We start from the raw sequence: 19554 nt of genomic DNA, 5'->3' as shown, positions 1-19554 counted from the left end.
CTTGCATGTTCCTTACCCCTTCAAACCACACTACAAAAGCTAAAATATTATTTTATGTAACTAATAATTATGAGAACAAACAGCCAATGTTTTGCAACTGAGCTTTTTTGGATATAAGACTATGATGGTGGGTCGCAAATCACAGACCTTTTAAATTTTCACCGTCTGATATAGTAAAATTATCGCCATTTTGTCTTTGTTTTTAACAGATTCCGAGTAAAAATCCACCCACGCTTTGCCATCATCGACATAGACTGGCCGTGGAATAAAGGCCCCTTTGTTTGGTGGCAGAGTCACGTCCTACTACATAAACAGCAGAGACAATACTTCATTGTGACAGTTTATTTGCAAAAAAAGGTTTAGATAACAATCACTTGGAGGTTGTCACCTATGCCACCTCAACTAGTGTAGTTAATAACCATTTCTTCCTAAACTTCTATATAGCAAAGACAACTTAACCAATAGGGTTGTCTGTAACAACTGAGGAAGATATATTTGCCTGTATCCTGGTAATACTGAGCAATGGATGATAGATTAGGCAGAAGCACTGTGGTACAACAAGTGGGAAAGACAAAAAATATAAAGTTGCGACGTTAGCAGTCTGGCAGCTTTACTTCTTCTGAGGCCCGGAAACGGCGGGCTTGTCATCGTAGGTGATAGGAATGGTGCGCTCGGGGTCGTCCGATTGCTTGCGTGGTATCGTCACCGTCAGAACGCCGTCGGAAGACAAGGAGGAGGTGACAGAGGTCGGATCCACACCAGCAGGAAGACGATATTTTCTTTGGAATTCTCGTGAGACAAAACCATGATCGTCCTGCGGGAAACATACAACATGTGAGCTCCTTTTTTTGTATCCAGACATGCTTTATACATCAATCACTCATTATCTCAGTGATGACAGTTTTTAACAATAAAGACAGAGTTTACATTACAATTTGTATATACATTGGGTTGCATTAGGTCGAACCTACTTGTCGATCCTCATGTTTAGCATGAATTTCAATGTAATCTCCAGTGATTTTCACGGAGAGTTCCTCTGGTGTGAAGTGCTTGACATCCAGATTTACAGAGAAACGATCCTTTTCCATTTTCATCTAAGGAACATAATTGCATTAAAAGTGAATAGGTTGTGTTTAGTAGTCAAATCTTCAAAAACAAGTATCAAGTCAGGCCCAAATGACGATTCATAATTGTGTACATACACTTGTATTAAATTGTTTTCTCTTAAAGGGATAGTTCCCCAAAAAATTATTTACTCACTCTCCTGTTATTCTTAAACTGTATGACTTCTCTGTACAGGACACAAAGAAGATCGTCGGTAACCAAATAACAATGGACCCCATTGAATTCCATTGTATGGACACAAAACCACTGAGACATTTCTCAAATTATCTTGTTTTGTGTTCCACAGAAGTCATACAGGTTTTGAATGATATAAAAGAGAATAAAGGATGAGTGACATATCGCTTTTACCCAAACACAGGTAAATCACATTGTTTAAGGGTAATATATAAAACAAACAACTACAAACCATACCAAATTGTATTTTCTTCTGAAAAAGGTCTCTCTCTCTTTTCCGAATGACAGTCGTTACAGCGCCATGCAGAAATCATCAATCAAAGCTATTTGTCATGGAAGAACTTTCTATTAAAAGTAACTTTATGTCATAAAATGAAAGAATACACACGTTCCACAACCTATACTTCACTCTGAATGATACAATTTTACTCATACGCTACATATCTATCTTTGTAACCTATTTTGATTATAATGACGGCAATTTACAGTCGACAAAAGAGTCAAGATGTCCATCAGCATATGACAGCTCACCTCAGAAATGCCACTCTCCAACCAGCTTGGCCAACGGAAGAAGGAAGGCCGATGGTAGTTGAGCGAGGGAATCATGTCACTCTCAGACATGTGTTCCCCAAAGTGCTGGTCAAACATCCGGCTTGGAAAGAAGGATGGCCAGAAGGAGCGGCGGACCCAGGGATGCTGGATGGTGATGTCCATTTTGTCTCAGGGCCCTCAAAGCACTGCCAATCCTCAGAAAACCTGCTGCCTCTTCTGTCTGCGCACTTAAATACACCAACAGCCCCTGCCAGTCCAGTCAGCTGTGGATCTTTCTAGAATTATGATGCAAAGTGTTTGCGTGCCTCTCTTTCACTTCGTCCCTCCCACTGTCATCCACTCACTGCCCTGTGCCCACTTCCAACTATCATTCTCTGTATTTATCTAGGAGCCGATCCGATTGCAATCCACTCGGATACCAACAGGATTAGAGGGCAAGCCCCCAATAGTGCTGATGGTCTTATGTGCTCATAGAACTGGAAACTTTGTTGTCTGGCATGGTGGATGGGACATGCCAATGTGGAGAAGTCTCTTGGCATTTCGGTGCACCAGGCTAGTTCATTTGATGCCAAGAAAGATTGGGATGTCCATGTCCTGATGTGTCAGTGCATATTTAGGTTTCGAAACTCTTTAGAGGTTTTGTCTTTAGAGAAGCCTGTGAATGCAGCTATAATAACTGTGCCGGGCTAAGCACCATACAAAGTCAATCCCCATGAACAACCACTGGGCTTACACTGGCACACTGATTGGACATCAGAATTTTGCAGAGGTAAGCAGTCCTGGTTCCTGTGTTGACAGTCTCTCAACTAAGGGGGGAAATAGGGGCTTTATTTGCATAACTATGATTTTCTTTGCTTTTCAAGCTTGTTGTTAGTCCTCCTGGCTTACTATTGATATGCAGTGAAAACACATACTTGATCATGGGTTTTGAGATTCCCTTTAGCCTTTAAGGGATAGTTCACCCAGAAATAAAGAATTGTCATCATTTCCTCACAATTGAGTTGTTCCAAATCTGCATATATTTATTTATACAGATGCAAAGAAAAATGCTTATAAATAGGGCTCAGATGATATGTTGTGTCATTTTTGTCCTCAGTTTTGCAGTTAAATGCCACCCCATTCGAAAGCCTGAGGGCGCTCGTGCGCAGAAACTCAGAATATGGGACACAGAAGAAGAACGATTTCAAATTCGGATTTTAGCCGGGGATTGTAGAAATATCAATATTCCTATACTCGTCTTCCTTAGTATAGGAATATTCCTAATATTCCTATACTAAAACACAGAATCGAAGCCTTTGCGATTGAGAATCGATTCTAGACAGGTATAATTAGTGTGAATCACGATACCCCTTCTCAACCCCTATATTACTTTAGATATTTTTTCTGTTGAACACAAGATAATATAGTTTGTAGAGTGTAGGACAGAAAACAGTTCTGGGAACCTTTTGACTACCTTTGTCCTTTTTCAAATGGTAATCAATGGGGTCCAAGAAGTGTTTGGTTACAAGCATTTGTCCGAATATCTTTCTCTGTTCAACCAAACAACTATATTTAAACAGGTTTGGAACAAGTAGAGAGTGAATAAATCATGACAGAATTTTCATTTTTGGATGAACTATCCCTTAAAATCTTTATAAAATCATATGAATTAAAATAATTTGTGTTTAGTTTGTTTCGTGTGTTTGCTTTCGTTTAGCCTTTTTGACTTCAATTCCTTTTTTTAATATTTGACTTCCGTTTAAAATATCTGCGGAAACGCCATTGATTGTTATAGCAAATGATTTGAGTTCTCAGTTATAAGTTTTCTTTGTCTACTGTGAGTTGTTGAATGTTTGATCATGTTCCTGTGTCCCCGTTGCTTATGGATTACTTTAATTCCTTGTTTCTTAGTTCTTTGATTATTTTGAATAAAGTCTTAAATGCATGTTCCTCCTCCTTGTCTATTAATCGTTACAAACGACTCACCAAAACTATGGGTCCAGGAGTCAGGCTCGTCTCCATGTGGCAGGGTAAGCACCCCCTCGAGGACCACATTCAGGATTTTTTGGACATTTGGCTCATTTCTCACATCTCCAGGATTTTGCACTTATTGATTTTTTTGTTATGGATTAAATCAACCACTCAAAGAAGACTTACCTATGATTGTCCTCGGGGGTCTCTAGCTGAGGTTTTGGGTTACGCCCGACAGTCAAGTCCGTTACTGTGGGTGAGGAAGGAGCTTCCCCAAAACATTTTTTTGGGGGGGGCAGTAGGCCTCAGGCTGCGATGGCCAGCCCAGAGCCCGCTCGAAAGATGGCCGCCTGACCAGCCCTTGCCTCCCTGGTCACTGGTCCACGTCCCAGGCCCACCTGCGCTCCCTCCCCCTTTTCCGCCTCTGCTCCACCTCCCACCTGGACTTTTTGCTACGCGCGTCTGGGATCCGCTCCTTAAATGGGGGGGCTCTGTTACGATTCCTGTCTGTTTTCCTTTGTCTTGTGGACTTTAAGTTTGTATAAGTTCTTGTTTCCTGTGTCGTACTGTTGTCTTTTGTAGTTCTTTTTTTCATTGATTCTTGTTAATTGTTTCTCCCAGGTGTGTCAAGTTATCTTTAGTTCTAAGTCATTAGTTTTTGTATTTAAACCCCAGTGTTTGTTTTTCTAGTGTGAGTATTTGAGTGTTTGTCCATGTTCCTGTTGTTTATGGATTACTTTAATTCCTTGTTTCTTTGTTCTTTGATTATTTTGTCTTTTGTCGAATAAATTCTTAACTGCATGTGGATCTGCCACCTCGCCTGCTAATCGTTACAGGGAAAAATAATAATTCTAACTATAAAATATTAAAAATAGTTATAAATGTAAAAGAATAGCATTGTCCACGCCACAACTAGCAATAAAGGTACAGTGGAACGATATCATTAGAATCGATTTCAGTGGGATTTTTCTCCAGATTATTTTTAGAGTTGACGTTACGTTATTGTTGTTGTCATAATGTTATACTGAAAATATAATATTATGGATTAAGACTGAAATTTAGGTTGGAATCCATTAGATAAAGTTTAATGGAAACAATAAATCTAGGCAGGGTTTGATGCTGAAATGGACAGTTCAAACAGGCAACCTGGGCAAAAACAGTCATGTGAAATCTAATGAGGTTATAACATGAGGCTAAATTGAATAGAACACTGAAGCATGTGTTTTGAATGGAAAACTGTTTCAAAGAAACATGATCTGTATTTTGGTGAGGGCCCCCTCCACTGGCTAAATGACTGACAGACTCATAATAATTTTAAATAGTTTTATATGTAATAATTTCTTAACATGTCAGCAGCAACTATAAAAGCTCCCAAAGATTAAAATATTTTTTACTAGTTTAGTTTGAACCAGTCCAGACCACGGTCAGTCTCCTTGGAGCTTATAGGGTCCATTTGTGTCCACCTTCATTTGGGCTAGTGTGTTCAACACCAGAGTTTACTACAAGCTATTTGTAGCTCAAGTGCGCAGTCTCTCTTTTCCCGACTGCCCCCCGTTCCCTTTATATCCTTATGCTTCTCTTGCACTCTTAAATTTGGTGTATAATAGAAATCTGTTACACAGACGGCTCTCTAATCTTTAGTTATCTTGGCAACCTGCTACAGAGGTGAAAAATGGCAGAGCGTACTGTTCCTCATGCTTACCCGATGAGTATGGATTATGAGATGTGTACACCCCCTCGAATCTATGATCAGAACTTCGCAGAGGGTAAGTGATACTCCTGAAAGTCTCAATATCCAAAAAGGTGTTAACATTTTTACCTATTAAAGATTATAAATGTATACATTTTGTACATCTGGGGCTAATGTTTTAAAATTCTATCTTGGGTTCAATTTCCAGGCAAACCCAGTCTTTGCAAACTGATAGAATGTACTTTAGACACACAATATGTATACCGTATGTTATGTAGAGTAAATATCTACAATAAATGTGATTTAAACCTTTACATCACATTTCAATATCAAGTAATAGTCTAAGTTTGGTGTTGTATTTCTGTCTGGTATTCAGTATTGGCCGAAACTTTAAATCTACATTAACTTTTGAATGTTTATATTGCTGAACACACTACAGCAGCTTTCACCTGTATTAATAAAAAGATCTAATACCTAATCTGTGACTTAAATTTAGAAAACCACACATGACATAAAGTCCACTAGACAAAAAAAACTGATTACTCATTATGAATTGACCTTAGTATCAACTTATCACAACTGTTCAAAATCCAAGACACCACCCACTGCAGCCAATAATAGAACTGGATAAGGAAGTCACATGTCAGACTAAAATAGAAAGCAGAGTGAAACCTGACTCATAATCTGAAACTGGCATCACCAGTATAAACAAACCTGATATGTGTATGGTGTTACCTATGTCTTCCAGAAGTCAGAGTTTTCTCTCTATTTTAATGCTTTGTTTTGGGAATTTGGGAAATTAAAGTGATAGTTCACTCTAAAAATGAAAATTCTATCATCATTTATCATGAGCCTCTTGTCATTTCAAACCTTTATGGCTTTCTTCCACAGAACACAAAATAAGATTTTTTGAACTGAACTGCACTGGCTTCAATTAATTTCTAATATATGGACTCAGAAGCAATTCAAGTTAATGGGGGCCTGTTAACAACATTATTCGCAATGTTTTCTTTTGTGTTCTGCGGAAGAAAGAAACTCATACCGGTTTGAAGTGACAAGAGGATTAAATGATGACAATTTTATTTTTACTTTTGTCACTGCAGAATGCTGTTAATGATCGGACCACACAACCAACAGTATTCGTACTCTTCCACCTTTTCCAAGCTTTAATATTTACATATTTGTTTATCCTCCAACTCAGCACTGACTCCCAAGGACCTGTTGGCCCCCGTCCTCTATCACGGATACTACATTCGTCCCCGCATCAACAAACAGCTTGAGAGAGGTTTCTCCCTGGTAGAAAGTGAAGACGATTGGTATCGAGTACTGCTGGATGTATGCCAGTTCACACCAGATGAGATATGCGTACGGACTGTAGACAACTTGTTGGAAGTGACAGGACGGCACGCTCAGAGAATGGACGAGCATGGCTTTGTGAGCCGAGAGTTCACCCGTACTTACATCTTGCCAATGGGTGTAGATCCACTGTTGGTGCAGGTGTCTCTCTCTCATGACGGGATACTGTGTATCCAAGCGCCGCGGAAAACAGAGGACCTGGAGCCTAAGATCAATCAGCTCAAGATTAAAGTGGACAGGAAGGAAAGCAAGAGTTCCTAAAGTGGACTGAGATGCATTTGTTTTTTCAGTTAAGGTTGGGGTTTATACTTTTTATCTGTTAAAGTTTGGTTTCCTAACAAGAATAAAACATTTTAAATGTCAAATTACACCAGCAGGCATTCCAGTTCAAGCTTTATTAAAATCCCTTTCGGCAAATTTGGATGCAAAGTTTCTGTTGCATGTAATATGTGAAATAGTTAATTTGTGAATATTTCAAAATAACTGTGTGTAAAATAGTTTATTATTTTATAGCTAGCAACTATATTTTAAATCTGGCTTACTATTGTTACATACAGTTAAAGCGCATGTCTTCAATGGTTTCCTAAGAATTCAGAACCAGTACCATTTTTACCTGTTTACATTCACATACATGCAAATCTCCACATATATGCTAAATGCAATACGGTATCTATGCTATGCACATGCAGTTCACATGCTATGCCAATAAGGCAGTATTATATTAAAGGTCCAATGTGTAATGTTTTAGAGGATCTGCAGAAATGCAATATAACATACATAAATATGTCTTCAGAGGTGTATAAAGACCTTACATAATGAAGCATTGTGTTTTTATTACCTTGGAATGAGCTTTTTCTAAGTACATACACAGCGGGTCCCCTTACATGGAATTCACCATGTTGTTTCTACAGTATCCCTAAATGCACAAACTGCTATTCAGAGGGCATTTTGTAAATTCGTTATCTCCTTTGGCAAAGAAGAAAAAATGTGCCAACATCTTATTTCTGTGTCAACCACTGCAGTGCTTGGACAGGGGGGAGGGGTTGAGTGAGCCATTGGTTGCGATTTGTAATCTCACCACTAGATGACGCTAAATTTGATACACCGGACCTTTAATAAAAGCACCTACAGTAGTATATTCCAATCTACATTATTTCAAAATGCATTTTCTGTATTCAGTTTTGTGTCCCTAATTTTGAAACTTAAATATTTCAATTTTTAAAACAACAATTTGACCCATCGCAAAAACATTTAAGTGTACATGTGATGGCACTACTGCTAACCATATATTGTGTGTCGACTTACCAATCCAAATAAACTAATATTCAATTGTTCTCTTTGTAGATACTGGATAACCTAATGCTACCTCACTGCTTTTCGTCATGAATGAATGACAAACAGACTAAAAAGACTATGCAAACATTACCAAAACAAAAGACATACTGCAGTTAAACATTCACAAATTCAAGGGCAGGCTCAGTGGTAGGGGTGTTGCTGAGTGAGGTACAAAGGTAGCTTTCTTTGAGAGGAACACCTGCAGGATTCCAGTCACACAGTAACAAGGAAATGGAATATGGGCAAATGTTCAACAGCAGGCTAACTGGGCATAAAAAACAACAACTGCCATGGGGAACAATGTCACTAAAACAATAGACAAGTGAGTATACGACATTTGTATCATCATATTTGTTTCATCATTCTGAAGAGATGTAAGAAATACTATGGGTACACAGTGTTTACCGTTTTGAAATGTTAAATAAAGTGACTATTTTCATGAGCAGAGAATTATGTTAAACAGCATTGTTAAATAAAATGATTATGTGTCATTTTGAAAAACATTGATCCCAGATGTGCTTTCATTTTTATATACTATTTTAAAGAGATTTAAAGGGATAGTTCACCTAAAATAAAAATTCTGTCGTAATTTACTCACCCTTTTGTCATGTCAAACCTGTTCGACTTCCTTTCTTCTGCAAAAAACACAAAAGAAGACTTTTTTTGAAGAATGTTGGTATCCAAACAACGGTGGTACCCATTCACTTCTATTGACACAAACCAGTGCAAGTCAATGGCTACCAACATTATTCAAATTATTTTCTTTTGTATATTGCAGAAGAATGAAAGTCATACAGGTTTAAAATGACAAGACAGAGTTAATTTTTGCGTGAACTATCCCTTTATGAGTAAAATAGCCAAAGTAAATCATTGGGATTTGCAGTGCTTTGAAAATTGTAAAGAATATGTAATATAGCCTACAGTAAAAAAAAGGGAAGTTGAAATGATTCATGTTCAACCATGTCATTTGGGGAAATCCAGAACAAATTAAACTGTTTCCCTTTTCTTTTAATAGGTGGGGATTAAATCCAAGAAAATTTACATTGAAGCGAGCGAAGGAAAGAAAAGGTAACAAAACAAAGACCAAAATTTGTATGATAATAGATTCAAATGTTTTATTATCAATGCAGTGTTTGTTTCTTTTAATATTTTGTTGAATAATTTAAAAACATTTCACTTACATATTCACTGTAGGTCCGCCTATGGTTCCCGATCACCAGGTCTGTTGTTTTACCTGATCTTTAAAATAATTTCTTGTTTTCCTGTAAATAGAGCATTGCGTTAGAAACACAAAGTCATGGGTTTGTTTCCAGGGAAAACACATACTGATAAAACAAATGTATTGCTTGAATACACTGTATTTCACTAGAAATAAATGCGTCTGCCAAATGCATAAATGTAAATTAAATCCATTAAAATGATACTAATTGTTTCTAAAAAAAAAAATTTTCACATAGGCTCCTGTATACTACCCTCATTTATATGACTCTGAGACAGCCGAACCACAGTACGCTCAGGTCAACAAAAGACGAAAGCAGGATACTGACGATTTACACTACGCTGACATTCAAGTCCTACAGCCCAAAAGTTTGACCAGCAGAAGAGAACAGACAATGAACAATCACAGTACCACACAGTATGCAACTATAGACTTTAAAACACCTGTGAGCCCACACACACCAGATGAGCCAGCAGATCTGTTCATCCCACCTGGAGTACTGAAGAGACCAAATATGAGGCCCTCTCGCAAATAGAATGACAAGTCACAGTAAAAATAGTAATTAAAATGAAAAATTGTGTCAGTTGGCATGTTTAAACTTTATATTGTATATTTATTCTTAAAAATTTGATGATCTGTCACAATGTGCTCTTGAGCAAGGCACTGCAATGCAGTTTGTGTACTGTAAGTATTGATTTAAAAAGATTTAAAAGAGATTTTCATTTACAAGCAAGTGCAATAAAGAGATTTTACTTATTTTCTTTTGAAATGTTTATGGATGTGGCAAAATCATTATGAGAGCCTGCAGGGGTGCCTGTCTGGTTTGATCCAGCCATACCTGGCTATTGTCTTTTAACTTTAAACTTTTAATGAAAGTTCCGTCATCATTTACCACATGTACAAGTGGTATGGCGTGATGTCCCAGAACTGAAAATTGCTAACATTCTTCCAAATATCTTTCTTTGTGTTCAGCTGAACAAAGAAATGTATACAGATTTGGAACAACTTGAGGGTGAATAAATTCAATTCAAGTTTATTTATATAGAGCTTTTTCACAATGTGCATTATTCCAAAGCAGCTTTACAGGAGCAAACAAGAAAAACAGAAAAACACAAAGGTAAAACACAACACAGTGCATGGTGTTTATAGAACAAGCTAGATCATTCTAATAAATAACATTGAATAAATAAATAAATGTTGACATTGTAATGTTTGGTTGAACTGTCCCTTTAAGAATTACCCGCTTGAATTGTCTGACTGCCATGAAAATAATCTTCTGTAATTCCTAAATAACGTCTGTATTGTGAAACTATATATGTATAATAACTACACTGAACAGTCTGTCTTAAATAATAACACAACAGTCTTTGAGAAATGTTGCACAAACTATGTAGAAAACGTTCTGTCCACCCAAAAGTAATAAGTAGCCAACAGGTAATTTTACTGACTCGCTTATGCTTTATCTGGTTTATTTGCTGCTAGGTGCAACAAACAAAGCTTATAAATTCCCAAAAATGTAACAAAAAGATGCACTTTTCGGTCTCAATTTATGTCTAATCATACTATTACAGCTATTAAACAAAAAATACAAAATCAACTAGGGTTTCTAACATACGATAACAAGTGTACACACATCTATATAGGCTAACTTTTTTTACAGTTTCACCAAGCCATCAGTGTAAATATTTGTAATAAATAAAGTGGCTTTAAAGGAAATCACAAATCTAATGTATTACTACAGCTAGTACTACACTTATTTGCAGTTGCCATTTTCGTCCTGTAGATGACAGCATGCTTTCAGTGGTTTGTTGGAAACACTATAATAGCTCTTTTTTTAATCAACATAAATCTACAACTTTAAGTTTCACGTAGCCTATATAATACCTTAATTTAGAATTTTGAAGTTTTGACGATTTAGAAACGTTGAGGTCTTAATTCAGAAGATTATTCTGACAGTTGTATTAATCAAAAATAAGTTTTTTTTAAAAAAAAACATTGAACGTTTCCCTATTAAAATAGTTTAATAGAATCGGTGAGTGATATGACATTGTGCAGTAGCCAATGGCAGCACTCTCCCCAGCGGAACACAAGCCGGAAGTCGTGCTACATGTGCGGCTGTCGTCACTTCTCGTAAAACGCAAATATTCAGGTGATTTGTTATCGTTATGTTTTAAATGTGCGACATATTCATTTTAGCGGATCGGTCTTCGTGTACGTACAGTTAAGCTCTTAAAATCTGCCCATCAGTCCGAGTATGAATCTGAATCAGTGTCGCCGGAAATCACCTTTACTGGCTTAAAGGAATTGTAAATCAGCAGGATGCGTTCACACGTATTAGTGTTATAATAACGCGCTCTTAACGACTGACATTTTCTTTTATCGGGGACCGACAGTCGTACAAGAAAAAGCACACAAGGTGAAGCATTTTTAAACATTTTGAAATGCTTTTCGGCTAGAGGGCCTTCAAAAGCATGCATGACGTCCAGCCTGTATTCTATTGAATGAAATTTTAAGAATTAATTTACTTTAAGCATTGTCTGAGTTATGTTAATAAATGTAAATGTATTTATGTAACTGTTACTTACAGAAAAGTTGCTGTTGCTTACGTTTTAGCAGAGATTTCTAATTAAGGAAAAGAATAATATAAAACCGTAAAATATATAAAATACGAAAGATTTTCCAAATTTTGTGGTGTACATTAGTGTATATTATATGTGAAATATTTGTGTTTATTTTGTGTCATGTCTATACGTAAAGAAATAGCTGATATCTAAAGATTCACCAGATGATGATGTTATTTTTAAATGTTCTGGCTTCTTCTGTTAACATTACTATCAAAAGAATGCATAAAATAAGAAGAAATTACACCTTGTTGGCTTGAGTTGGTCTTTTGCAACAGGAATGAAATAGTAATCATTCCATTCCATCAATATTACTGTTACACCTTATTAGAATGCTAGTTGTACATATAATGTATCATGTAGTGCATTAGAATGGGAATAATTCAGCACCATGGAATACATTAAAGTATACATGAACATCTAAAAGAAATACTGTTAAAACAAGGATGGACAAAGAATAATTGCTTATTTTAAGACATTTCTGTTGACGGGTTTCTATGCCTTTTCTCTCGTTTGATCAGTCCCTTAAATGATGCTGTCCAATCCTCCGGCTGAACAAAAAGGGACAGAGCAGGTGCCTGCTTCTGCTGCTGGTCCATGCCAACGTTCTGCTCAGTCCTCACTTTATCATGAGCAGCTGATCATGGGATGCAGGGATGAGATTGAATCTGGTGAGAGAGAGCTGTCCACAAACTTTGAGAAAGGTACAGAGGAAACTCATTCTAGGACCTCTGTGTTTGATGTCTGTGATCTGAAAGCCTGTACCTTTACACTCATTCATTAGTTGAGTTGGCATAAATGTGCATACTTCTTGCATTTTATGTATTAAAAATTGAAAGATCTTTTATAAATATTATTCATCTTTGACTGTTATTTTAACATAGTTGAGTAAATGTGTATAATGATCTTGGTTTGTACATTTGCTTTTTTCAGACCCTGTGTACAATGTTTAATTTTCCATTTTTGCTACAAAGAATTTAGTTAAAAAGTGAAGATTTATATCTGTTATAATAGTTGAGGCCATCCATTACTGTAATTTCCCATTTTATTTAAATTTCACAGAAGAACACCATAGATAACACAAATATATTTATAAAATATCTCTCATTTAAACAGTCGTGAATGGCAGTCCACCCATAAGAATTGGTAAATTAGTAGTTTAGAAGTCATTGTATGTATGTATGATTCAGTATGTTGTCAACCATTGCCTTTAAGAACCAACAGTTCTGTATTGTGTTCTTAACTCGCTTTGCAGATGGCAAGTACAGAGATCCAAAAACGTGGACATCTGGCACCTTCAATTTTGATCCTCCAGTTGGCCCATCAGGAGAGCAACTTCTTGAAAAACTTCTTGTTTCTCATCAGACCGAGATGAAACTTCTGCTGACAGATACCTTCGGCTCTCTCACTCAGCGTCTAGAGGCCGTGGAGAAGAAGGTGGACCAGCTGTGTTCACAAAGCAGTGCACATACCCGCAGTTTGGCTCAGCTACACAGTAAAGTTGGCCAGCTGGGCAGGGACTTGTCATTTGGTGTGTCACCTGCGTGTGGTCTTGGTGAATGTTTAAATTAGTAAACCATGTTAAAACCCAGTGGTTCTCAAAGTGCATTACTTTGTGTCCCCCCCCAAAAAAGACTTATGATCTTAAACTTAATTCAACTCTTAAACTTTGAATTTTAATTCGACCAAATTCATATTCAATGATACGAGGCTGGTGATCAATTCTTTTTGGATTGCAGAAAATATATGAGAATGTTTTTATATTTTATAAAATACCACAAAAAACTGAATCCCCTGGATCCATCTTGGGCCAACCCCCCACATTCACCCCCCGCCCCGTGGGCCAAGGCTCCCAGTTTGAGGACCACTGTTATAACCTATTGAGACATTACATTTTTATGTCACTTAACATAATTGTTAATACGTATTTGTTCTGTGCTTGTAGGAGAGGACTCAAAAGTACCAAAAAACAACAAAGGAATCATCTCAAATATCTCTTCCTCTAGGCTACATTCTTTTCTCAATACACTGTCCCCGGAAGCAAAAGAGAACCCTGTGTGTTCATGGCTAATTTCAACTCCTTCCCAGACCACGCAAAGTCCTGTCTGTAAGCCGGAGGAAACAAGTTGTCAAAAACTGCCCTGGGATTGCAGTGGCTCCCCATTTGAAATGCTAAAACCTTGCTCTTCAGGACAAATTGAAAACTGTTCGCAGGGTGTCTATTCACCTGTGTCTGACTTTGATGACCTGGAGATGGAACTGGTAGCTGAAAAGGACAGAGACGCATTAAGTTTATTGGTTAATTCTGTGATAAGTAGCCCAGAGCAGAATGACAACCAGGAAGTACACTCCTCGGATAATGTGGAGAATGAAAAGTCCTGTCAGGAAGATATCAAGAATAGTCAATGTTTACATGTACTGAAACACCCCCAGGTGCCTCCCTTTAGCACTCAATTTCTCAGATCTTCAGCTCGTAATGGCTTAAAGTCTGATACAAATATAGATCCACTTTATTCATTTTCAAAAGTAATGAAATCGAATACATCTGAGAAAGCGAGTAAAGTCAATGGTGAAACTAGCCAATCGTTGAAGAAAATATCCTTTTCTTTAACATCTAAGATGCTTGGAACACAGCCCTACCCCTCAACAGAAGGAAGCGGGGAGAAAGATAGAATGCCCTTAAACAATGAGAAGCCATTCTCAACAAGGGATTTCACTACCTCATTGAGTAAAAGTACAACCGTCCCTGAGAGATTCACTACTTCAAGAGATGAAAGAGAGTCTGCAGAGAGCACAAAGGTATATAGTACGAGACAGCAGTTTAGTGAGGGTAAAGGTATCGATCAGTTTTCATGCCCATTAAAACACCCTTTTCAGGGGTCATCAGTCTTGCCATACTGTGAACAAGCTTTATCAAACCAGTTGGTAAAAAGTGAAGATGATCCAACAACACCTAAACACTGTAATTTCCATCTCTCTGGGCCAAGAAATGGCTCATCTATAACATTCAACGTAGAACACAAGTCTAACCACGATACTGACAAACTTTTGAATCATCTGTCTGACACTGCTCATCGCTTAGTGTCCAGCAGTTCTTCCAGAAATGATCTGGCACTGCAAAGCAAATGGACTGGTTACAGCAGAAATGGAGCAAAGGTTAAACACTACAGCGGGAAGAATCATCACCTTCCAGGATTTTACTCTTATAAAGTGGGTGAAACCCTTTCTCTGGATAAAGAAACACCAAATCCTTGCCATATAGTCCCAGTCTCTCCTCGGTTGACTGGCACTCTTCCTTGTTCTTCTCATGCGTTACCTTTGCTGGATAAAGAGTCTGTGTGTTGCCCTAGCTTATCTCAACTTTTTCGTCCCACCAATCAGTCTACGTCTGCTCTAAGCAAAGGGAGTTTCTCTGGTGCAGGTGTTAGTACCTTCCTAGCTTTATCTTCTCCAACGTCCTTCAGGTTGTGGTTTCGGCACAGGCGGCTCAACTTTCCCCTCATGCAGTTATCATGTCCAGGCGTCCACACGGTTGTCAGTCGGATTTTGGGCCGGTGTAAGTGCCAACCTTTTCCACCTCTGGTCGACCACACAGCTCCACCAGGACTGGACAATGATCACCAGTAAGTTAACTGCACGCTAAATAAGTTTTGTTTTGATTATATACAATCAGAACTGAAAATCCTTTATTGCCTGCATGCTGCTTGCAATTCAATGCGTGTTGATTTACATCTTTTTATTGATAGCTATGCACAACGGTCCGGTCAAGAAGCTACAAGCAGCAGGAAAAGAGCTTCAGCACGGTGGGCATATCCCCCTGCAGCACAGTAGTCTAATGTATACCTTTATGACCCCATGCTATATAGATCACATGTCTTGGGTTTCCATGTTTGGGTCGGTTTAATATTTTTCTTGACATTTCATCTGGTGCTGTTAGTGACAAGACAAAATATCAAACTTTTTTTAAATAGGTTTGTGTAGTCAACTTACAAAGATCAAATGTTCCCAGCAAATCAAATGTCTGTTTGTTTCATGAACAATGAAACTGTTTGTTTTTGATTCTTCATCAAAATCATTATCGATTATTATAATTTGCCTGTTTTAAAATCTGCATTTGTGCGCCTTTCTTACCAGACAATTTTATCATATAATCAATATGAAATTATATCAGCTGGAATTTCCTAAAATATGTGATTATTCTTTTAATGCATATAGGAAAGTCATATCTTTTTCATCAAAGTGTCACTTGTCAACAAGCCACCTCACACCAGAAAGAAGTGTGGATGACTCCTCTCGACTAAACACTGGTACCAAGCTGGAGGGATTCCCGGCTGAACCGCCGACCAGTTTTGCTATTGTAAGCGCAAATGTCAAATATCCGGGTCTGCATAGTCAAGGAACATCTAGTCAAATGACCCAGGTATCTACTTTTTTTACTCAGCAAGAGTTTTTTTAAAGTCTTGTTTTCATGTGCAAGTTTTGAATGGGAATTTATTTAGAAAATTTGGAACTTGATACGCAGGGGTTGCTTAGTTGAACAATTTTACATGTCAGATAAAGGGGTCATATGACATGGCTAAACCTAATATTATTGTTTGTTTTAAATGTAATTTTAATGCTACCCTGCTTAAGGTTCAAAAACGCTGTATTTTCCACATACCGTGCATGTTTGTATCTGTCCTTTGCACCACCTCTCGGAAACTCACAGATTTTATACAAAGCTCATCGCTCTATAAAGCGAGGTGTGCTATGATTGGCCAGTTAACCAGTGCGTAGTGATTGGTCGAAATACTGCAAGTGTGTGCTGGAACTCAGGTTCCAAAGTAATTGTACTGACAGGTACGCTCACCTTACTTGCATTTACATTTGGGCGGTCCTTGTCAAACCCTACCAAGAAAGATATTTGGGGGTGTGGTTACACGAGGCGTTTCAGGCAGGTATTGGTGAGCATTCGCTTTTAGTTAGAAGGCATCTTATGTTCCAACTCTTAAATTTTTGTAATTTTCGTGTCTAATACATGAATGGGCAACTTTTAATACACCAAAGACAAAGAAAACATGTATTCGCGCCATATGACCCCTTTATAAGAAAAGTTTACCCAAAAATAAAAATTCTGAGTAAATGAGTAAATGAAGACAGAATTTTTATCCTTGGGTAAACCAATCCTTTAATTCAATCTCTCTTTTAGATGGATCTCTATGAGGCTAATGTTGGCGACCAAGCCGGACAGCGGTCCAAAAAGGTCTCCCAGATTCGAATTCGCAAGACGGTTCCCAAACCAGATACCAACCTTACTCCAATGGGACTCCCCAAACCAAAGAGGTGAGCATTTTCCTCAAATTTCAATTCTTTGGCAAATACAGGACATTTATCATGTAGCATACATGTTCATTTTTTTGTATTTTCTTTTGACATTTCCAGTATATAGTTTATAAAATGTTCTCATCTTAATGCCTTTGTATCCCACAAGGTTAAAGAAAAAGGAATTCAGCTTAGAAGAAATTTACACCAACAAAAATTATAAGTCTCCAACCCCTAACAGGTTTGTGCTTGCCTTGCAGCATTTATTTGATTCTTTTATCTGGAAATTGATCATTAAGCTCTTGCACACAGAAGCCTGGAGACGATATTTGAGGAGCCCAAAGAAAAGAATGGCGCACTGGTGTGCATCGGTCATCAGAAGCGAAAACGAGTTCTCGATTTTCCGGATTTTACGCTGCCGAGGAAACGCAAGGCTAAAACAAACCTAGGACCCCTGCGTGTTAAGGGGCCACGGGGACGAGCTCGCAGGGGTAAACACGATGAAGCCGACCTTGACATAATGCTGATTGAGAGGCTTACAGAACTAGAAGACTACTTTACCCGCCAAGGACTTGAGGTTTAGTCATAGCTTTTCATACAATACCACACTCTTATGAAGTTATAGACTATTACAGTTTTGGTTTGAGCGTGTAGAACATCATATTGCCTAACCATGCAACAAATTTTCTCCACATTATCGTTCACTTTATAACATTTAGCAATAGAATATTTTTTTTCTTGTAGCATTTACTCTTAAGACTTTATATTTATGAAGTATGCTGACCCAAATATATTTGAGGTTGTGGAGTGTGAATAATACAAGCACATTTTAACTTTTACCTGAGCACTTTGTTTCCTTAAAATGTGATTGTTGCAGTCTAGCAATTTTTTTATTCATTACACATTGCTGACAAACATGTTCCTAATAGTTGTAACACCGATTTAGAGCACTGCCATCTGATGTTTAGATTTATGGATCTTATATATGATAAACAAGCGATTCTTATTAATGAGCAGAATGACCCCTTCGACTATAATTTTTTATTTGCGGTAAATCTGGATTATCAAGAATCATGTATACCTTTTTGTCTGTGAATGCTGCAAATAATTTCAAGTATTTATTTTTGAAGGCACAGTGCAGTATTTTGTATTTTTGAGTTTTAAAATTCTTAATATATTTCACCCTACAAATGTAACAATTGTGTGTAATTTGTTGCCTTTAAAGGGATGTCATAAAAAGAAACGATTTAAATGGTCATTCTCTTGGTCTTTTAGTTTTTCTTACCTTTTAGTTAGTAGACCGTTAAATTGAACTTGTTCATTAACTGCTTTATTATTAAATTCAACACATCAAAATTATTTTAGACTTTCTAAATTGTTATAAACGGGACAAAACCACTTTGCTTTTAGCTTTAGTTGGGAGAATGCTTTCGCTTATCATAACCTTCGATGGCCAAATATAACTCCTCGTTTTAATGACTAATTAATGTTTGCAGTGAATATGTGTGTTTTCTTGCAGTTTGTAATATTTGGCTGATATAAGTAAAGCACCATCTTTTTTAGGCAGCTAATGTGGTTAACAGATTTTAGTTTTTTGTAGTTTTATCATTCCACTGTACTGTATACTTCCCACGCCTATTGTTTTTCTTACCATTTTAGGAAGAAACAAAAAATTTTTGTGGTGTAACATGACATTTGCAGTGAAGTTTTTTATTTATTTAAGGAAAGATTTACAATCAATTATTGGACCTACAAAGCTTTTTAAGTCCGCTATCTGCACTTGATCCCCAAAGAATCTGAGCCTTTACCTGAACAGTGTCTTTGTGCTAGAAGAATAGATTGACTGTAACACAACCTGTATACATTTATCGTCTTTTTAGACTGTTTTTATGGTACACACAGGCCCAAAAAGGTGTTGAATGTTTACACGGGTATGCAGTGGAACTGGCTGTTTTTATGATGGAAATGTTTTCATTTGTATAGCTATTTTTTTCTCCATCACACCTACACAGTGTTAGTAGATAAAGCTTGAGTCCACCAACAGACCAACACTAAGTATTGCTTGAGTGCTGTCAATCAATGTGATTTTATATATTTTATGAATAAAATAGTGAATAAAAACGTTCTTAATGTCATTCTTGCCTAATTGATCCTAATGATATTGTGATAACTTGGACAGTATGATAGAAGTGCTTAATGTCATATAAAACTCATCTCTCTCTTTCTATCAA

The 19554-nt window shown here is 37.3% G+C and overlaps 4 protein-coding genes across 9 annotated transcripts; 3 read left to right on the top strand and 1 right to left on the bottom strand.

Annotated features, from left to right (window-relative positions):
• Positions 1 to 327: 327 nt before the first annotated feature.
• Positions 328 to 2182, bottom strand: cryabb (crystallin, alpha B, b). The gene is made up of 3 exons (XM_056746939.1): positions 1831 to 2182; positions 972 to 1094; positions 328 to 814 (listed from the first exon to the last, which is right to left on the bottom strand). Exons 1-3 carry the CDS (start codon positions 2011 to 2013, stop codon positions 611 to 613), a joined length of 510 nt encoding a protein of 169 aa, XP_056602917.1. The 5' UTR covers positions 2014 to 2182; the 3' UTR covers positions 328 to 610.
• Positions 2183 to 3199: 1017 nt separating this feature from the next.
• Positions 3200 to 8336, top strand: hspb2 (heat shock protein, alpha-crystallin-related, b2). Of its 2 annotated transcripts, XM_056746941.1 has the most exons (3): positions 3200 to 5567; positions 6693 to 7142; positions 8192 to 8336. In XM_056746941.1, exons 1-2 carry the CDS (start codon positions 5474 to 5476, stop codon positions 7106 to 7108), a joined length of 510 nt encoding a protein of 169 aa, XP_056602919.1. In that variant the 5' UTR covers positions 3200 to 5473; the 3' UTR covers positions 7109 to 7142; positions 8192 to 8336. The 2 variants fall into 2 exon arrangements, with proteins under 2 accessions (XP_056602919.1, XP_056602918.1); XM_056746940.1 differs by lacking the exon at positions 8192 to 8336 and having other exon boundaries at positions 6693 to 7217.
• Positions 8337 to 10157, top strand: zgc:193711 (uncharacterized protein LOC569781 homolog). Its single transcript, XM_056746942.1, has 4 exons — positions 8337 to 8504; positions 9198 to 9250; positions 9377 to 9402; positions 9640 to 10157. The coding sequence occupies exons 1-4, from the start codon at positions 8473 to 8475 to the stop codon at positions 9934 to 9936; spliced, it is 408 nt and encodes a 135-aa protein (XP_056602920.1). The 5' UTR covers positions 8337 to 8472; the 3' UTR covers positions 9937 to 10157.
• Positions 10158 to 11506: 1349 nt separating this feature from the next.
• On the top strand, positions 11507 to 19458 carry wu:fi75a02 (uncharacterized). Of its 5 annotated transcripts, none has more exons than XM_056746860.1 (9): positions 11507 to 11817; positions 12544 to 12693; positions 13278 to 13577; positions 13968 to 15645; positions 15769 to 15825; positions 16238 to 16442; positions 17211 to 17344; positions 17493 to 17564; positions 17636 to 19458. In XM_056746860.1, exons 2-9 carry the CDS (start codon positions 12552 to 12554, stop codon positions 17904 to 17906), a joined length of 2859 nt encoding a protein of 952 aa, XP_056602838.1. In that variant the 5' UTR covers positions 11507 to 11817; positions 12544 to 12551; the 3' UTR covers positions 17907 to 19458. The 5 variants fall into 5 exon arrangements, with proteins under 5 accessions (XP_056602838.1, XP_056602837.1, XP_056602836.1 ...); XM_056746859.1 differs by having other exon boundaries at positions 12544 to 12726; positions 13278 to 13553; XM_056746858.1 differs by having other exon boundaries at positions 12544 to 12726; positions 17639 to 19458.
• Positions 19459 to 19554: the final 96 nt, after the last annotated feature.

Source organism: Triplophysa dalaica, chromosome 4 (genome assembly GCF_015846415.1).
Source record: "Triplophysa dalaica isolate WHDGS20190420 chromosome 4, ASM1584641v1, whole genome shotgun sequence".
Classification (NCBI taxonomy): domain Eukaryota; kingdom Metazoa; phylum Chordata; class Actinopteri; order Cypriniformes; family Nemacheilidae; genus Triplophysa; species Triplophysa dalaica.
Note: the sequence above shows the minus strand (reverse complement) of the source record. Positions and strands in the feature narration are given on the sequence as shown.

Coding starts and splice junctions, on each gene's coding strand:
- cryabb (XM_056746939.1), bottom strand. CDS start 2,013: ATGGACATCACCATCCAGCATCCCTGGGTCCGCCGCTCCTTCTGGCCA. Junction 1,095..1,830: donor TGGAGAGTGGCATTTCTGAG/GTGAGCTGTCAT, acceptor TATGTTCCTTAG/ATGAAAATGGAAAAGGATCG. Junction 815..971: donor CTAAACATGAGGATCGACAA/GTAGGTTCGACC, acceptor TGTTTCCCGCAG/GACGATCATGGTTTTGTCTC.
- hspb2 (XM_056746941.1), top strand. CDS start 5,474: ATGGCAGAGCGTACTGTTCCTCATGCTTACCCGATGAGTATGGATTAT. Junction 5,568..6,692: donor TGATCAGAACTTCGCAGAGG/GTAAGTGATACT, acceptor CCTCCAACTCAG/CACTGACTCCCAAGGACCTG.
- zgc:193711 (XM_056746942.1), top strand. CDS start 8,473: ATGGGGAACAATGTCACTAAAACAATAGACAA. Junction 9,251..9,376: donor GCGAGCGAAGGAAAGAAAAG/GTAACAAAACAA, acceptor TATTCACTGTAG/GTCCGCCTATGGTTCCCGAT. Junction 9,403..9,639: donor CTATGGTTCCCGATCACCAG/GTCTGTTGTTTT, acceptor ATTTTCACATAG/GCTCCTGTATACTACCCTCA.
- wu:fi75a02 (XM_056746857.1), top strand. CDS start 12,552: ATGATGCTGTCCAATCCTCCGGCTGAACAAAAAGGGACAGAGCAGGTG. Junction 16,443..17,210: donor CATCTAGTCAAATGACCCAG/GTATCTACTTTT, acceptor TCTCTCTTTTAG/ATGGATCTCTATGAGGCTAA. Junction 17,345..17,492: donor GGACTCCCCAAACCAAAGAG/GTGAGCATTTTC, acceptor GTATCCCACAAG/GTTAAAGAAAAAGGAATTCA.